A 20,407-nucleotide genomic window follows, 5' to 3' on the forward strand; every position below is an offset into this window, starting at 1 on the left:
ATGAGATAACAAACAGCACATTCACAGCACTTGTGTTGTGGCCGAGTGTAGCAGCTGATTCATGTAGGAGGTGCCAACAACTGGTGCAACATTCTCTGCTGTTGGGTTACAAGTGTCTTTCAGCGAGAGACAAGTTCAGCCTCTCTCTGTGGGACCCCCGCAGTCTCGTCTTATCGCGTCTGATATAAATGGAAAAGTCACTAATGTATTCAGTTAACCTATTCGGGTTGATTGGTTTCCAAGGGAACCAACGGAGACAACTGAGCTTCTTCATCTGTCCTGGAGTAAATCAATTGAATTTTAATCCTGCCATTAGGTTCTGTTCGGTCTGTAATTGAGAAACAGGGGGGGTTTGTGATTAGACTCCATGTGCCAGGCTTTTTCTTTCTGCAGAGAAAGGCTTTTCCACAGATTAGACATTTTCATTGTTGGCAGTGTTCAGTGAATATGTGTGTGTGTGTGTGTGCCTGAAAGGAAGAAACACTAATATTGTGTTTATATTTAATTGCAAAGCATGCAGAAAAATGTTGGGTTTTTTTCCCACCATGGAGGATGGGATAAAATTATTAGCAGTGCTCAGAAATCCTGCGGGGCTCAAATAGACATCATATCACTAATCTGACAGCTGTAAATGTTCAGCTCTTTAGTAACAGCTAAGACCCCACGCAGCCATATTGGTGTAACTGTAAGTGACAGGAGAGAAAAGAAAAGAAGAAAGAATTCATCTAGGATTCTTAGAATTAAAAGTAATTTCAGTGTGGGGCAAATGACAAGTTTACCTAATCTTCTAGAGACTCATTTGTATAAAGTTTATCAAGTTCTGTCCCGACCACATTGTCACACATCATCAGTAACATATATAATCTTTTAGATAATGTGCATTTGAGGCTACAGTTTCCCCGAGAACCACATGGGACTTTCTATAAAAAGCAGAACCATAATTGAACTCTTTACAGTGTCCCTTTTGAAACTGATGTTTCTAATGAAGGCGCTCATCTTGTCTTCAGAACTATTACCACTATTACATTATTATGAGCTGCAAGCAGAACTTAAGATTCGTCAAGCAGGAAAATCAGAGTGAGAAACTGTAATTACAGACAGAACGGAGTCAGAAGGGAAGCGTGACTCACCGTGGTGACAATTCTATGAATGGCAGCGGACGCCATGTCCTCTCCTTTAGGCTGGCCCACCAGTGTCATACCAAGGTACTTCACATTGAACACCATCCCCTCCAACAAAGTCTCCTTGGTGTCGGTCCAGTTCTCTGGCAGCTCTGATAGGACAGAAAGACAATCGCGGATTACTGAAAAGTATTCAAATGAATGCAGTCTTTCCAAAATACATCTGAATAAATGCTGACACGTCTGCTAAAAGTGTCACATATACATTTAAAATTCAAAATGATCTTTTTTAAAGTGCCAAAGAGAGAGCAGATGAGTAAAATCACTGCTCAAGGGCACACTGTGGAGTGGATCTATGATTCATTTAAATAAAAACATAGTGCAGTATCTGAATAATATGTTAATATTGCACTTATGGATTGCATTGGGAGGTAAAAGTGGGATAATTAGATGAACTCTATAAAGAGAGCATGTTTATCGGAGTGCAAAGTCATCAGTAACTTAACCATATATTCTGTTCATCGGTGTGTTTGAGACTCTGATTGCATCTTAAATCCACAGAAATCTAAAAGGGATTTGTCGCCATATTTTATTGGCTAGAAAAGCTGAAATTCCTGTGAGAAACAAACTGTGTTGAGGTGGAAGAAACACACATAAGTGGGTGCTGACAGAAAACACTGAATGATTATGATGCTCTGCTGCTGCTGCTGTTGTTACTCCAACAAGTGGCAGCTACCTGCTCTGTAGCTCACCACTGCATAAAAGGGAGGGGGGATGTGCTCATGCAGAAAGCCTAAAATACCTCTCAGAGCATCAGAAAAGGAATAGCTTGCAAAATGATGCAACAGAACACATTCTGTGATCATCTTAATGGGCCAAAGCATTCTTTTAACACTAAAGTCTACGATGATCAATCTATCTAATCAATCTATTTAATCATCCATCCATCTACTACAGTTTTATCCTCCACATGAGGGGTGCTGGTGCCAATCCCAGCTGACGTAGGGTGAAAGGCAGGGTACACCGTGGACAGGTCGCCTGTTCATCACAGGGACACATAGAGCCAAACAACCACCCACTCTTACACTCACAGTGTCCAATTTGCCTAATCCCCAAATCTGCATGTTGAGTAAACTGGAGAACCCGGAGAAAACACACACACACACAGGGAGAAGACGCAAACTCCATGCAGAAAGGCCCTTGTTCTGACCGGTTCAGGAACCTGGATCTTCTTGCTGCAAAGGCAAGAGTGCTCACCACTACACTAACCGTATGGCCCTCACCAAATAAAATAAAGAATATGAAAAGAGGAGCATGGGAAGAGAGAAATGTGGGGAAAGACACAAACACACATAATCACTGTCCAACACTCTACTGGGCTATACTGGCACCAAACACTCCGCATGGGCTCAGCCATCTGTTACTGGCAGGCCCCATGCAGCTGTGAAGGCGAACAGCAGAGAGCTCCATCCCCGTTTTGCCACTTCCAACAACTCTGAATTATTAACTAATCTTCAGTCACACTGTGGGGGCAGCTTCAAAACCACACATAGCACATGTGATTGCTAAGATACGTGGAGGAGGGCATGGTTTGACTCTTCTCAGCACTGTTTATTTGACATTAATCACATCATGAGTCTGTAAGTTTTGCTTTAATACGCCTTAAAACTTTTTCCAAACAATACAGGTTCAAAGATTGAAACAAACAACACGACAACATAAAATAAAAAGTAATGGGTATCACAGATTCTGTGTCATCCTCGTAAATCCTTCCAGTAAACAATGAGTTATAGTTAGACTCCTAGTCACGGAGTCTTTATTCCTTATCATTAACATGGACATGCTGGTACTTTAGCATTGTAACTGTGTAGCAAATATGCAAATTGTTTTAGTTTAGTTAAAAGTTTATTTTGATTCAAGATTCAGACTTTATTGATCCCCGAGGGGCAAGTCATCCGCAGCGCAACACATCTGCATCACATTCAGCCTTCAGTCTTAATTAACAACCATTAGCACCAACAGACTGACAGACAATGAAGTAAATAACAATCATCAAAATAAATACATTACATTAAGACATTGCTAAAATAATGAATAATGCGTGTCTCGGTTTAAAATGCTAGTAAAAGTGCTATTTAAAATGGCAGCTGTCCGAATTCAGCAGCCTTAGAGCTGAAGGAATGAAAGAATTTATAAAAAGTGATATTTTTGCCTGACATCAATGATCTTGGAGCAGGTCTCAACAATGTAACCTTGGCTGTTTTTTATCCTTAAAAGATAGCCCACTGAAAAAGTTAAAAGAGAAGAGTTTGGGTTTTTTTTGACCACAGAATCTAATTTAAGCACAGTAGCAAGGTATTTGTATGAATCACAGAACCTCTTTTCCATGGCTAACACTCACTTTATGTTCACTATGTGTCTAAAATCAATTATCATGTCCTTGGTTTTCTCAGTGTTGATGTCAAGACATCAATTCCATCCAAAGAAGGAACACGATCAGACTCAGAACCATGAAGCAGAGACAGGATATAGGCAGAAAATTTAACCCGTGAATCTGTTCTGCTGAGATCTTCTACAGCTGTCTGTTTACATAATAAAGAGTAAAGGTGATAACACACAACACTGCGGTGAGCCACTGTTTGAGATCCTTTTCCCGGGCACACCTGCTGAATCCTACCAGTAAGGAAGTTTAAAATCAGTACTGACAAAAGATCCTGAGCCTCTCGAATAAAAGGTTACATCTTTGTAACAAACATTTCGAGTTTATTGAGGAAAACCAAGGCCAGTGAAAGCAATAAAATCCACAATTACGACCCCAAATCACTACAAACTAAATCATTTCTTCCTTGAGACAAAACCTACATTCCCAGAAAGGTTGATCAAAATCCATGCTATACTTTTTTTTAGTTTTGCTGCTCAGTCATTACACAGCAAGGATTTGCAAATGGTCAATTTAAAACTATTAAAATACCCTTTATTTGCTTCAATGTGTATAGTTGTGGTCAACGCAATCCACGTCAGAGCAGCTCCCCATGGCCAACGCTTTACTGTATGGTTGTGTCCTCGACTGTCACAAAGCTATAAAGCTAAAGTGCTACAGTCCATGTTGTGTCTTCACCAGGCTGCACACATGAATTATTAAAAGGGGCTTCATGTTGATGCTGCAGGGTTTCCAATATATTATCCCCATAAAAGAGGGCTTAAATTTTTAATAAATCCTGTGCATGTCTGCAGAGAGACGGCAACTGATAAGAGTGACAGGGACAAGCGGAGGGAGGCTAATTGGATTTTAAACGTGTTAGGGAGAAAAAAAAAAAAGAAGAAGAAAAAAAACGCTGATGAGAACTCAGTGGCACAAGGAGAGAACCTTTTCAAGAGGCCAGTGTAGCCTAAACATGCAAATGTGCATGATAATGACATGATAGTGCACTGATGACGTGTGCATCTTTATAAAACTGACACCTGGCAACACTTTCACACCTGCAGTAAGCCCTTTCACTCTATTATCTTCACACAAAAGCCTCACAAGTGGGACTAATGTAAATAGAACCAGGGCGTCAAGATGCACCTCCGTCCTGACGCTGATGACACAGTTACTGTATAAAGCCGCTGCCTCTGAAAGTGCTCACCGGACACTGTCGAACAAAGAGCCGACCAGTGAAGCGCTTCACAGTTGCCCCGCTGACTCAGGGAAGTGTCATCGGAGTTTAATGGCTACCATGTGCTCTGCATGCCTTCGGCTACATGCGGCGTTTACCAGCTGTCTGTTTGAGGCCCCACGCTCCGTAATTTAATTTGCTCGGAGGAGTCAAAATCGTACCCGTGTGCAACGAAACACCAACACTGGGGGTTAATTAACGACGCAAACAGGAGCGCGCAGAAATGCCAACTGTGGCACTATGTTGCTGGAGAGGGCATGTGTCGGATGGCAGAGGGTGTACACACACACACACACACACACAGTCCCAAAGATGCCATCATGTGAGTTAATACAAAAGCTGTTAGAATAAGTGTTTGCTCAAGGGTTAAACTAATGAGTGTTCCCTTTCTTTCTTCCTACTGAGGCTTCAAACTGTATCCACTACAATTCCTTATTACGATCATCCATTTGCTTAGCTGTTTCACTCATCTGATGGAACTTTGAATCTGGGACACCACCTTGACAGGGACTACAATGTAGGCCGTACATTCAGGGAGGATGGTGGGTGCAGATAGTGTGTGTGTGTGTGTGTGAGAGAGAGTTGGGGGTTGTGGTGTCTGAATTGGATCTTTCTTGATCCCGCTCTTGTTACCGTATTCTTAACACCACACCGCCCTTTGACCCTGATCTAGAGAGTTTTGGGACAAGCGATGCTTCAAACAACAAAGACAGCCACGGGATCAAATACCTTATGTTGCCTAGCAACCCCGTAGCAGCAGCAGGGCAGGGAGGTGGGTACCTGCAAATTGCATTACTGAACATCTTGGCCAGTGATCAAAAGCAGCGTTCAAACACTGGTGTAATCATCCTGTGCTCTAAATGGAGCAGTACATAAAACTCGGACCTCATCATGTGCCATTTTTAAATGTATAACCATCCTCATTTTGTAATCACTATCACAGAAAACTGGGAACAGCAGCAAATCCAAAAAAATGACAAGCTGGAACTGGTACCAACATAACAAAATGGCTCAAATAATTAATTGAAAAACAAAAAATGGAAAATAGAAAAATATGGTGTTTGTGGGTTTGTTATTAAGCAGACATCTAAAAATGTATATAAATCATGATGGAGATGTAAGAGTGAATAGTTCTAAGTCACCTGGATTGACTGCACCTCCTAATTTGATTATTCTTATCATGATGGAAATGACATAAGAAACTGATTTGCAAAACCTTTTTAATGTGGCACTTCAGGTTTTCTTCCCACAAACACTATCACTAAGAGAAATACAAGCAAACCAATAAAAGGCATGATTCCAGGACCATGCCTTGGAGAAGGAATTGCCTTTTTGTTCCATCTTAGCGCAGAGGGGTCAACCGCCAACTGTGTCATTTCCCTTCAATCTTTTGATTCATTTTCATTGAATAAATAAAATATACAAGCTAAATAATTCAGTTGCATCATCATGAATCAACTATTTGCCCCAGAGGTCTTTGCATGTGTCAGTGTTGGATTTAAAACGCGATCCCCTTTGCACCAAAACGCCTCGTTAATTGCTTTCACTTCAAACGACCAACCTGCCGCTAATCATAATGATGTGAGCTATGTATAGTTATGACCGGACAAATAAATCTTCTGTCAAAGGGTGACTGCTAAACTTAGACTGTGAATATGAGAGTAAGACTGTATCTTTATAATCTCTCTTAGTTAAAAATTGGCATTCATATTAATGCACAACTGATCGCAAACTTATCAACATCGCAATATGACAATGAAACCAAATTCTGCAGTGCTGCCAACATTCACTGACCCAAACATTTTTTAAATAAGTTTTGTTTGCTCACAAACAAACAAAAAAGGTAAAATCTCTATGATTTATAAGACAATATCTGTCCAAATAAGCACAATATAATTTCTTGTACCATATCGTGTAGCTCTGGTGCGGTAAGCATGTCTGGACACATAAAAGATACAACAAAAGACTTTTCCTCTAACTTCTTGAATGCTAAACAACCTCTGCTGTTACTCTGCAGGCTGAGCAGAGATTATTACAATATGAGTAAACTCATGCGCTTGGTTTTTGTTCCTGAATGACGTCCCGTACAGTGTATTTATAGCCGGCGTGATGACATCCCACAGTGAAAATTGAACCAACATTTGCTCGGCAGACAGTGACAGTTGGCATGATGCTGTGTGTGTGTGGGGTGATGAGCTACATAAACAGAAAATTACTTTTTCTTATTTTAACAAGGCACATGGCATAATTCCCCCATTGCAGACTCCCCAGAGTACTGTAGCACCAGAATAACTGAAAATACTATTTCACTGTTCCCTTCCAAGAAGCCTGAGATTAAAAAGAAATGTTGATTTTTCCATTAGAAATTCAGTCGTTGAAGAACTACTCAGCCACAGAGTCATTGTTAACAGAGGAAGAACATGCCACCTCACTACATGTGTTAGGCTCAGTCAGACTACAAGGCTGTAGGGATTAATATCCAATTATTTTAGTTAATGACACTTAAATCTGATTTTTAATAAATATCTAATTGCAACTTTTTTGACTTAAATTGCGATTGTGATATGATTTGAGGTATAAGAGGGAGGTAATTGTTCTCATTTTCTTTTCAATAACCTATTCAAAATGGTTACAGTCTGTGCAGATCTCTGAGAAATAAAGACTGGAGAATATGACGTGCATAGATCAGGACAATATTTCATCTAAAATGGTCATATTTTGGCTTTAAAAAAAAAAAAACATTGTTATAATTGTTCAGCCTTATAGAAATCTGTTCCAAATTTCATACACATGCACATACTTCAGTGCATGGTCCGGGATCATATAGTATGTGGCCCTGCAACATGCCTGTGTTGTAGCCAGCAGGTGCATAAGAAGTGATATTTTTAAAGATCCTGCAAATTTTAGTAGGTAGGTTTAGCAGGTATTTAGCAGCTAAAGGGCCAGACAACAACTGGGGGAGAGCAAAAAGGAGATAAGGGGAGAGTAAGCGTTGTAAGAAAAAGGATTTTAAAAGGAGAGACTGATAACTTAGTTGTGGTTTAGGACGTTTCAGTGAGAAATCTGTATAAAGCCATTTAAATGTGTGGGGTAAGAGTTAAGCGTTGCAGTTATATTGGAGTTTATCTATCAACGTGCACAGTGAAGGTCCACTGAAAGTGCCAAGGAACATTTTTATTGAGTGGCTCATTTGTCGATGCTGCTGCCGCTGCCGCTGCCTGTTAAAAATGCTTATGAAATTTCCATACAAGTCATGAGCGAAAATGTAACACTAAAATGACCTCAATGCATATTTAATGTTATAGTTAATAGCTCACAATTTAAGGGCAGTAAACGGTTACAGCACATGAAATAATATACTAAGAGGTAAAGTGTATCGTTAGAGGAAAAAATAAACATTTGCAGAATCATGCCAAGATAGAGAGCACAACAAAATTAACAATGAACGCACTTCCTTACTGAAAGGAATCGTTCCTCACGGCAATTTATTCATACAGTATAACTGCTCTGCACCGTGGAGGGATCATTTTCATTAGCAATTCAAACAGCACATGATTTTCTGTTTGCTGATACAGATCTTTTTCCCGCTGGTGTCTGCCGGCTCCCATTCCAAGCGCATCATCAACTATAAATACCTCCTTCAAAGAAAATCCATGCAAAAAAATAAATAAAAAGGTTTATTTTTCCTTTTTTTTTTCTGAGAAAGCCTTGTAAGAGGAAACAAGAAAACAGATTTCCCCCCAGCTCAAGCCGAGTGCTACAGTACAGGAAAACAACATTTTGCTCGAGCAATCATTAGCTTCCTCATCCATTATCACACCAAAGCCAAACAAGTCACCTTCGAGAGCTGCTGATCTCATCTGAGACAGTGCCATTCTGTGCCCCTGTTAATAGACGAGGGCTTCCCACAGGAATACCCCTCTAATGGGGTAGAGCACTTCAGACCCTTCCATGCGAGTGATGGATGCTAGTCTGACACAGCTGGATACCTCGGCTCACGTCTCAAGTCTCTGGTGCGTCGGGATGTAGGGGGGTGGAATTGGGGGGTAGATGTAAGAGATGAAGCGCTGCTTTAATAACAGAGTGGAAATGACTCATCCAAACATCATTTCCTGAAACAATTTATACACCTTTTATTTGACATAATATATATATATATATCAAATAAAAGGTGTATAAATTGTTATAAAATGCTTCTGGGCTAGTTTGGCTAAAGAAAGTTAACAGGGTGACATACATGAGATCGAACACTAGATTTAGTTACGTAATAATCGCTAGGACTCGTGGCTGATGGCTCTGTGGTGGCATCAGCCATCTTTTGTTTGGACAGCAGACAGGAAGAGGCTGGACAGAATGATAAGAAAATGAGGTGAGGTGAGAGGGAATGATGGCAAACTATTATCTCTCATGGACAACCTGTCCCCTACAGGACTCCATCACAGCACTGAGCAGCTCCTTCAGTGACAGACAGACACATCCCAGTGTGACAGCTTGTTTCTATCCTGCTGCTGTTAAACTGTGCAACCACCAACTCATCCTATGTTGAGCCAGTACTGTGCATTACCAACATTGCTATTTATATAATATGTTTCCATATTTGTTTATTCCCAGATGTTAAAATGATTTTTTTATTATAGATATCTTTACTTTTGACTGTCTTTGCTGCTGTAACTGGTAAATGCTCCTGTTGCGGGACTAATAAAAGACTTCTTATCTCGTGTTTATCGTATCTTGTCACAACAAACAGTGTAATCTGCAACCTAACCTTTGATGGGCTTTTAAATCATAGCTGATTTTTTTTTTGTCCATGTTAATGTAGCAGCCTGTAAAGATGAAAAGATTGTAGATTGAGGCCACAGTGCTTTTTTGTGGAGATCTACAGTCTTCCTCTCAACCTGGATGCTAGCTTTAGAGATTAGACAATAATTATGATAAAAAATGAAAGACAAATCATGTTATCTTCCAGTGGGCATTGTTACACTATAATTTCTACCTTTTCTCACTCTCTCACACACGGTATACGCTCACAGCAAGAAAGGTATAGATTCAGTGTTTCCCCTACATTCATTCTGCAGCAGTGTGCCTCTGCTGCTAGATTAATGAGCACTGCTGCTCAATTGTCACATGAGGAAACTTGCAGTGCAGATTAAGATACAAAAACTCAGAATAATAGACTTTTTAAAGTATTTTGACTTAAAGAATATGGGTTGTGCCATTGCGGCAGATACACTAAACAGCAAAACAGCCCCACTGCTGGAAAACACTGTGCTATTTTACATATTATGAAAATTAAATCTTTGAATGACCCACATATTTGTGTCTACTTTGACTTCTTCAAATTCTCCAGGACTGGGGGAAGCCTGAAAATAGGATTTTAAAACGTAAAGGGAGCATGGTCACCACCTTCCCAGTGAAAACTATTCTTTTGTTTTTATAATTTCACCATATAAACCACTTAAACATAAAAAATCTATTTGTAAGTATTATAAATAACATATTAAAAATGTATCAAGGCAAACACAGAGCAGCAGGCACTTTTCTTGGCTTCCGAACTGTGATCGCCAGCATCTGGCTTCATAATAAAGATTATAATGATCAGAGGATTAATTAAAATCTGATGATTAATCTCGTCTTGTTTGACCATTAACAACTCAGCTCAATTAGTTTGACACACACAACATCAGAAGAACCCGTCTTCTGAGAAAAGCTCTTTAGTGCCTTGCCTTCCACAACAGCACACACACACAGTGTTTTGATATTGATACAGAGTTATGAAGTGTGAAGTTATTTCAGGAGCGTGTTACTTGGCAGTGGCACTGAACTCGTATAGGTGCACGATGTATCAGGAATTCTTCAAAGCGGCAGAGGTTGAAGATGGGATTTAGCTCTCCACTAGAGGAGCTGATGTGCACCCATGAGCACACACACACACACACACACACACACACACACAAGCATCTGCAGTACTTAATCTCTCATACACACTGTTGGCAAATCCCAAGAGAGTAACAGCAGAAAACATGTTCAAAAAGACTCTTAAAGCCAAGTGACAGCATATTCTATTTCACAAACAACGCCGTAGTTGTTAGGACGTCCAGTTACACACTACACAAGTGTGTTCTTGCATTGGTAGCTCTGTGAGGAACAAAAAAAAAAACCTATAAACCATGGGGAGTGAGGACATTTTGGCTGGTCCTCACATCTTTAAAGAGCTTTTTGGGGGTTAAGACCTGGTTTTTGGGTCAGGGTTCGACATTTAGTTGTGATGGTTAAGGTTAGGGTGTATGAGGGTCCTCCCTTCCAATGCTGTGCAAACATTTGTGTGTGTGTGTGTGTGTGTGCGTGTGTGTGTGTGTGTCTCAGTTTCCTTGTGTTGCATAATTCACTTCACTTCAGGCTCACTGCTAAAAAAAAAAATGCTCCAGAGAGACAAGAGGGAAATAGCAATAAACTACTCCATGTTTGATTACACATCTATTTTTGACGGTGAAACTGTTGGAGTGAAGGGTGCATCCAAGTTATCGTTAAACTGGTGGATGGGGAAAAAAAAAAAAAAAGGAGCTTTAATAAAATCAGGTTATCAAATAAAAAAAAAACAGTTACATCTCATTCTATATAAACTGTGGGCCGTGAGAAAGCGTTAGACACTCACTATAACACAACTCTCAAGGGCCTGACATAGAAAATCGATATATAATATGATGTGGCGCAGTTTTTTAATAACGCAAGGCAGAGGCTTTAAAAAAAGAAAAGAAAAAAAAGAAAAATCAATATTTGTGGAGCGCAACAGTGAGGAAAATATAGTGTTTAAATGGAATACACACAAGACGGCATGTGGAAAATCCATCAGGAATTGAATTCAGTATATAATGCTGATTCGAAAGTGAATTATGGAAAGACAATTTTTAGCCCGACACAACAAATTCAGTGGAAAAGGTTGTTGCTGCTGAGGGGGGGAAATTAATATTACTTGTAACTTTCTTTACAACATGAAATGTGGTTTGAAAGGATTTAAATAAAGCCCCTCGCTTGGACTAAGAATACAAACTGTCACTCTCACACATGTTTCACAAATCCAACATTTCAGTGTAGTAATTAACACCTTCGCTTTGACTACAGTATCTGAGGCTAAATCATGTTTTATTAACCCAAGGGAAGACTTAAGATCATTTTCTTTGGCACAGTTGGACAACGTTAAACAAATTAATACAAAAATGATAGTTGTGGCGTAAAGGACAGATGAGTTCCCACTAAGCTCTGACTAAACCCAGACCTAAAATAGAGGCAGAATAAAACACAAAAAGTGATTAAAACTCAAAAGAAAGAGTGTGACAGGTGGAGCAGCTGGTGAGTGCAGTGAAGCACTTGTCAACCCAGCATGAGGTTAAATAACTATTTTCACACCCACCCAAACAAACCTGCTCTAAAAATGTTTGCCGTGACAAAATGTTAAATCCATTTAATATTCTCTATGCCACCAATCTCGAGTGATGGAAAAGCAGCCGAAAAAAAAAGCACCTTGAACCGAACCATTTCCACAAGAGTATGAGGGAAAACAAATAGTTTCAGACGTGCATCGAGTTCATAGACTGTGAAGGGCCTGTTATAATGTCATTTCTCAGGGTTCATAAAGATAAGGGACGACCCTAATAACCCTGACACACAGTGTGCAAAATGTAAATAAAAAGCAGGAACAGCGTTTTGCTGTGTGCTTATTATTTCCTTATGGCAGCAGAATATTTGTTACACAGTTTACTGTGTGTTTTTGAAATGGCTGCTTCTGACATCTTGGTATTCTAAATAATGTAAAAAGGTCTGTATTGGATCGATATCGCGATCAGTAGATACTCAATGGGGCGACATCTTGATATATATTCCTGTATCGTAGAAAACACCCGAAAACTGGCATCAAGCAATCTCAAATGGATTATGTTGTTTTTTTCCCTCTCTTCTTATATTAAGAAAGAAAAATCTACTTTTGTCCTTGATTCTTTGTAACCTGCGTGCAACACTTTCTCTGTTCAATAGATCAAATATTTCACTCTGGATCCAAGTGTTGCTTTGAACAGACACACGTCTATAATATTACATTTTCCAACTCTATTACTGTCTGAAACTAAATACTTCATGACCCCAAATAAATTATTCATTAGTTTCACAGACATGGAACCAAGTTGAGGGGGAAAAGTCCAGTAAGAAACGGTATTGGTCAGTATCGGTCCGATACTGGTCAGAATCACTGGATCGGATATCAGACAGAATCCGGAAAGCCTATATGTGTGTGTGTGTGTGTGTATATATATATATATATATATATATATATATATATATATATATATATATATATATATATACATATATACACACACACACATACATACATACATACATAAAGTACATATATATATATATATAAAAAAATATAAAACTTAATTCAATGCAGGAAATCCTTTGGACAGGTCATTTTCCTCACAGCACGCTCCATGAAAACTCATTACCAGCACTTTCATCACCTAATCTACTCTTGATGAGACTGATGATGACAACGGTTTATGCAGAATAAAGGGAGAAGCCATCAATCAGTTAAATGAAGATCGACTTTTAAGATTGGATGTCACTGTTAAATGAGTATGTGCCAATACACTGTATGTATATCAGACATGCAGGATCTTCTAGTACATTCCAAAATTAGGTTTTATACAGTTTAACAGTAGATTATTTCATTCAAATGGATTTATCAAAAGTTGCTGATTGGATGATGCTTCCTAAATCCTGAAGTATTACTGATACATTAAAGGCGTGAGATTCCAATGCTTTTAAACACACAAATTGCATTAAAACATTCTGCACAGCCACATAAATATTCTTCTCTTTAACACTACATCTTCCATGCAACTGCTATTTTTCTTGGCTGTTCTTAGTGCATCATCTTTTTAGTGCAAGAGTTAATGGGACACACCGCTGTAAAAGGTCATGTACTGTATGCTAATATGACCTTTAAGTGCTCGCCACTGACAGCACTGCAACATGATGCAAGGGTAATGCAAACCATAACAGTGGAAACAAATTACAGTGATCAAGTGTGTCTGGGATAAATTGATCGCTAATCCGAATCCTGATGAAGTCTTTGGACCCAAAACAGTGGGTAAAATGTTTGCTGGTAAATAAACATAACCACAAATACTATAAATAAGCAGACTAAAAGTTAATCTAAACAGCAGTTGTATAGAATCGGTAATTTAAATAGTAGTGTCAAAAGAGAAACTAGAAGAAACTGCAACACTTAGGCTGTAAAACTGTAAAGTTTTAGCCCATAAAGCACTACAAATAAAGTCCTATTAACCTCCTTTGTGTCTGACTGGTCACATAAATGCATATTTTATGACGCTGGCAGATCATAACAAAGCCATCTACATGGTTAGACCTCATTAAGTGTAAGTGGGAAAAAGTTCTTGCTGAAATAGCTTTTTAACCCGCATGGCTTCCCATGCCACATAGTCAAGTTAGATTTGGCTCTCAGTATAAAATCTGCATTCATGAAACTTTAATTGTGCATCATAACACAAACACAAGTGCTCCATCAGCCCCTAGTTATCAAGTCATCATCTTATTCCTAACATTCACAGAACAGGAATCCCTGTAATTCGCTGCACTCTGATCAAAGCTTACATCGCTTTTTTTTTACATTCTTTTCATCCTTATCCAGCAGATTCAAAACATTCCTTCTGCTCCTCCTCCTCCTCCTCCTCCTCTTCCTCCTCCTCGCATCCAAGTCTATGTCTTATTACAGGTTTCTGAGTCTTAAGGAGCCTTTGAGAGATAATTGCTCCTTAAGGGGAGGAACGCTGCCTTCTCCATGTCATTCAGTCAAGCAACTGTCAGCTTTAATAGAATCATGGATTTCCCATCCAGTCGGCCCTAATGACTGGGGAGTCCACTAATTTCAGGTCAAGCTCTTCTCTTCAAACAGTATCTTCTTCTTCTTTTTCTTTTTCTTCCTTAAAGCAACAGAGCTTGAGAATCTATACCACCAATAAGACGTGTGAGTTTGAGTATTCAAGAGCTAAATACAGCACATTATTTTCTTTTTTTTCCCCCTTTGCTGATCAGACAGTTGTTGGGCAGAAACGAGATTTGATATAATCACAATCCAAAAGCCAAGGTCTCACAGTCTGACTGGGTGCAACTCGGTGTGTCCTAAAGCTACCACATAAGTGATGCAGACTGTTCGGCACGGACGTCCTTGGTGTCAAGGGCAAACGTCTGCTGAGACACAGAAAGGTATGCGCTGCCTCTGTGTGACGAGATCCAAAGGGAAGGCTTCCACTCCGGGCACACATGCTGTGTCCTCTTCAGTCCTGCCAGTGGCCTTGACCTCAACAGATGACAGCCGACAGCCAAAGAGTAGCAGTGAGGAAAAAGCTGTACATGTCAGTTTGCTGCTGGACGGAGAACAGAGAACAGTAGATGTCCAGAAATAGCTGGGTTTATGTTCGGAAGGTCGGTAGAAAAATAAAACGACTCTGCCTGGTAATGGTGCCTCTTCACTCTGTATTTTTTAAATTATTTGCGGAGTGCCAAAGGCAGAAAATGAGATCCGGTTGCACTAATAGCCGTCAAAAGCACTAATGGATTAATCAGAGAGTAGATCAAACGCACGCCTGGTGAAAATTAAGTACTTCACAACATAACATTTCAGTATTGTCCTATCCTCAATATCTATTAATCAGTCTGTAGCATTTAATATTCATAACTTCACTCGGGATGTTTGCAAAAATTAAAATAAAACATTTAAAAAAGGAGAGTGTGCAGCAATTTTTTTCCAGACAGATGTGGCTCATGCACAGCATTTCTTGCCTAATTACCCCCCACTTTTTAGTTGTTTAGAAGATATTGCAATTAGGCAAATGCACTTACATAACACATGACTTATATGTCTTTACTGTATATAAAAATCAATGCAGACATTACAGAAATGTCATTTAGTCCAATCTCAAATGATCATGTCATGACTTTTACATAAAAGTGGCTTGTGTGCTCATTGGAAATTCAAACGCAAATGTAAAATTGATGTAACGTGCTGCATGTCTGGAAGGGAAGGAAGTGTTGGTCAAGGGGAAAGTTCATACAGGTGTGTGAGTAGACGGGTCAAAGAGTAACTAAATTAATTACACATTGAGTTCTTGTTAGGAGTGTTGAATTCTCGCTGTCCCTTAAGATGAAACTACCAAAGTTTCCCTCAGAACTAATCCCTGTTGCAAAGATTTAATCAGGTTTCATAAGAACTCCGATGCCACGATTGCCGTTTAAATTGACTGTGATATGGATTTTCAAATCATATGATAAAGCCTCACTATTTATCAACTTGGCAAGAGACAGTTAGCATAGAGAAATGACGCATACACTGTCATTAAATGTCACCGTTTAACTTTGCGTTTACATTAAGTATGCAATTAACTCCTGTCATCGGACAGGACACTAATAATTCATCACTTTATTTCGAGCATTAATCACACCTAATTTGTGTGACCGCACCAAGCAGCTGCAACTGTGCCTTATTTGCATTCCAACAGCCATCTCTGACGCACCGCCACATGCTGGCATAAGGACACCGTCCTCTCTCCAAATTGCCTGCTAAGTGGCTTCTGGACATCAGCAGACACTCGGTGTGCCGGCTCTGTTTGTGACTGCTGTGTTTTTCAGGCTGCTTCCTGTGGCGCCTTTCAGACACAAACTGTTGTCTGTCATCCGACGCTGAAAACCCATCTGGATTTTGCTCAATATCGGCTTTGTCTTCACTCTCTTTCTGACACCAAGCAAGGAAAAAAGAAAGTACGAGCACAATGTGCAGGCTTCTGGTAACAATGTGACACAAACAATGTCATTTCAGATAACATGTTGATGGTTTGCCTGTCAGCGTTTGTCATTGAAAGGCGGCGTGGCAATGATGGAGACATGGTGATGTGCTAAATAATAACAACTCCTACCCACCCACTCGCACTGTAGCTTCAAAAAACAGTTTGAAAAACCTGTCACTTGATGTTGATATATTTTGTAAAAAAAATTAACAAAAAACTCAAATGAACAAGGAGAAAACTTTAAAATTCCACAAACCTGAACTCAATATTCCATAATTTAAGTTTCTGAAAGAGTGTGAAGAAACCAAGCACATTTCCTTGGCCATGAAATTAATCAGCCACATTTAATGAAAGATGGCACGGGAAGCTTATTATTCACTAGGCCTGAATTCAGCACGAGGCGATAGCATTTACGGTGCGGAGGGGGCGCTTACAAGCGATGTAGCTGCAGGGAGGAAACATTCAAGACAACACTTCACACATCAGTGAGGCAGCAGAGCTGCAGGCTGCAGAGAAGCAGAGCAGCAGAGCAGCAGAGCGGCCCCTCACTCTGACACTGATGGTGTGACAGGCTGTGACCCTTCACTCTGCACTAACAACCTCCTGTACTTCACACTGTAGCAGTCCCAACAGAATATTCCATAGACTGTGGCATGAATAATGTGAAAAACAAATGATACTATATAGTCGATATTGTATATCAGCGAATGTTATTTCTCTGCAATCTATCTATGAAATAGACCTTTAATCACAGTGTGCATTATATTGCCTACATTAGTACTTAAAATGCACACATTAAGTGTGTTTTCAACAGGCAGTGTATCATACCTCAGTAATGTGTGGTAAAAAGTAATCACAACGCTAACGCCATACTTTCACGTTATTAAATATTCAGTACTTGGTGTATATTCCGTATTTCTTTAAGTACTGGACTTGGACAAGTGATTCTATTTGAAATGAACATGAAGATTAGTTTGATTAATCTACAATCTAACAATAAAATCCTCAAAATGTATTGTTTTGTCGAGCAATGCAACTGAAAAGTTACTTTTATTATTTCTTGATAAATCAATAACTTCCTTGGTCCGTAACCTCAGAATTGTGCATCTTCTTCTTTTGTCCACAAATCACCAATATTTAGTTTACTGAGATACAGATCTCACACTCAAATTGTTGAATCAACTATCAGAATTGTTGGCGATTAGGGCGGCGCAATTAATTACATTTAATTTTATGACCATGTGCGATATGCCCATATCAAAAGACGTTGCAATTTTCTTGGTGAAGTTAAAGACCAAATGTTTTTGTCAAAAAATGTTAAATCATCAGGATTTTGATGTATTATTGTAATGAAAAATGAGGGCGAAGATGCAAAAAAGGTTATGAATCATATTGCAACAGCAATGTGCCAAATGACCATATTGTGCAGCTTTATTGGCGATTAACTTTTGATGAATTGTTGCAAGCCTAGTTTTATCGACAATCATTCATTACAAAAACACAACCACCACACTCAACAACCAGAATGCATTCATTTGTTGTCGTTTGTTTAACTGAACAATTAAAATCAGTTTTATGTCAATCAACTATTCGATTAATTGCCTAACTTTCAGTGTTTGAATTAGCTTCTATAATCCATGTTATGGGCTAGTTGTTTTATCACACATAGTAAATATACATTTAATGACAACTGAGAGAGAGAATGAACAGAAGACTATCATAAAACAGTGTGTGTGTGTGTGTGTGTGTGTGTGTGCTACAGAGTCAACAAAAGCTCAACGGTAATAAAACAAAACACACACACACACACACACACACACAGCAGCAGCAGCACAGTCAACATCATATTACTGCAACAACATAGAGTCAGTGTCTCGTGTCTCTCACTCACTTTCGTGCTTTGAAGTTCCCCATGTGTGGCGCGGAACTCCCGGGCTCTTGATGATGGCTCTGCCGGCGGATTTCAGCGCGTCCATGCCGAGGTGTGTCTCTGCTCTCCGGCAGGTGGATCCTCTCGCTCTCTCTCTCTCTCCCTCCCTCTCTCTGCCTCCTCCAGACTCAACACACACACACACTGAGCTCGACGGTGAATGTGTGATTTGCACCAAACAGAACGAGGTGACGGTGGAGCTCAGTGCTCTGACGACGTGAGCAGCTGAGGAGAAGCTCTTCTTCTTCACACGTGCCACTGACTGCACTGACACTGACTGTCTCCAAAGTTAAAGGCGTGTCCTTCTAACCTTCATGAGGAGCTGAGACTCCGCCCCCTTCATCCACTCCTGAAAGACATACACACACACATCATTACCCAATTATACTAATTACTTAATGACTAATTGGTTTCATTTAAATCAATTTGGGGTTTTTGTCTCTTTATTTACATTTGGCTGTTTTACATTGATTTAAAATTTTCTCTCAATCTCTATTTTAATTTTTTTTTATTTATGTATTTATTTCATAATTGTATTTTTTTTATCTCCTGGACTGTTTTCTTATTTTATTCTACAGGTTTACTCACTTTTATCCATCCATTCTTTGGTATATTAGTGGTATTTGATTTTTATTTATAAATGTGGTGACATAAAACATAAACTGGTGCCCAAACGTTTCTGCCCAGCGTTTTGATGATTTATAATGGCCTTGTATGTTTGTATGAATATGTTTGTTACATGTTTTGATGTGTGTCTGTGTGTAAGTAGGCTATTGTTTTTTACAACTTTACTGTTGTACCTTCCACTGGAATTCCAGTCTTAATTAAACTGACAGTTTACTCTTATTGTCCAATTTAATATTTCTTAGTACAATTGTTTTAGTTAATTATATTATTTATATATACATATATATACAGACATATATGCATACATATATTTAATAGTAATTTAGTACCATAATTACACAAGTCATCCAGATAAAAGACATAAAAATCAATGTCTGATAGAAAAAGCAAAACACATTTTTCAAAATGTTGTATGCTGGCGCCCCCTGCTGATTGTAACTGGTTATTGCAATTATGTATTGACCCGTCTCGGAATAAGCATTGCAATTGGGACATTTAATATCAGTAAGTCAATCGTTGTATTATTATTCATGTTTGCTCATTTGCTTACTGATATGTTTGTGTTATTGTCCCATGTACAGCAGACTATTTCTACGTATACGATTTATGCATATTTTTTTGTGAGAAAAAGTAGTAAAAGTAGCTTGACAACTGCCAGCATCCCCCACATAACTCTCTGTTAAACACTGGCAAGTCTCCCATGGTTAAAGTCTGAATCTAGATCACCAAAATCTATGAAATCTACAAAATGATTGCTTTACCCTGCAACCCCAGTTTCCATCCAATTCTGTGTATTTCTTTTTGATTCATAGCGTCCAAGGATAGACAAACAGATGTGTCTCACAACATATCCATCTTAGGGGATAATAACTTCTGACACAGAACATGCATTTTGTTTTTGTTTTTTTGTCCTTCATGGTGAAAACTTTATTTAAATTTCTCTCCACAACCCAACACAGGTTCATCTCTCACAGGTATTTCACGCTCAGGAAGCTAAGCAGTGCATGTAGAGAAGGTGTTATTATGTTTTAGCCGTGGCCATGCTGCTGCTGCTTGCTGCTGCTGCTTGCTGCTGCTGCTGCTGCTGTTGCTGCTGCTGATTTTGGTGCTCTGTGAGGATTTGAGAGGGATTTCAAACCATACTACTGCAATTACACTTACTGCTGTGTGTGTGTGTGTGTGTGTGTGTGTGTGTGTGTAAATCCTGCTTCT

At 39.2% G+C, this 20,407-nt stretch overlaps 1 protein-coding gene across 1 annotated transcript in view; it reads right to left on the reverse strand.

Annotated features, from left to right (window-relative positions):
• The window catches only part of si:dkey-71h2.2 (low density lipoprotein receptor adapter protein 1), a 34,292-nt gene extending 15,256 nt beyond the window's left edge, over window positions 1–19,036 (reverse strand). Inside the window, exons 1-2 of the mRNA XM_044049744.1 lie at window positions 18,530–19,036; window positions 1,131–1,273 (exon numbers count right to left, since the gene is read on the reverse strand). Of these exons, the coding sequence (XP_043905679.1) occupies window positions 1,131–1,273; window positions 18,530–18,614 (228 nt within the window). The 5' untranslated portion in view covers window positions 18,615–19,036. The remainder of the gene's footprint in view (window positions 1–1,130; window positions 1,274–18,529) is intronic.
• Window positions 19,037–20,407: the final 1,371 nt, after the last annotated feature.

This window comes from Solea senegalensis, linkage group LG17, assembly GCF_019176455.1.
Source record: "Solea senegalensis isolate Sse05_10M linkage group LG17, IFAPA_SoseM_1, whole genome shotgun sequence".
NCBI lineage: Eukaryota > Metazoa > Chordata > Actinopteri > Pleuronectiformes > Soleidae > Solea > Solea senegalensis.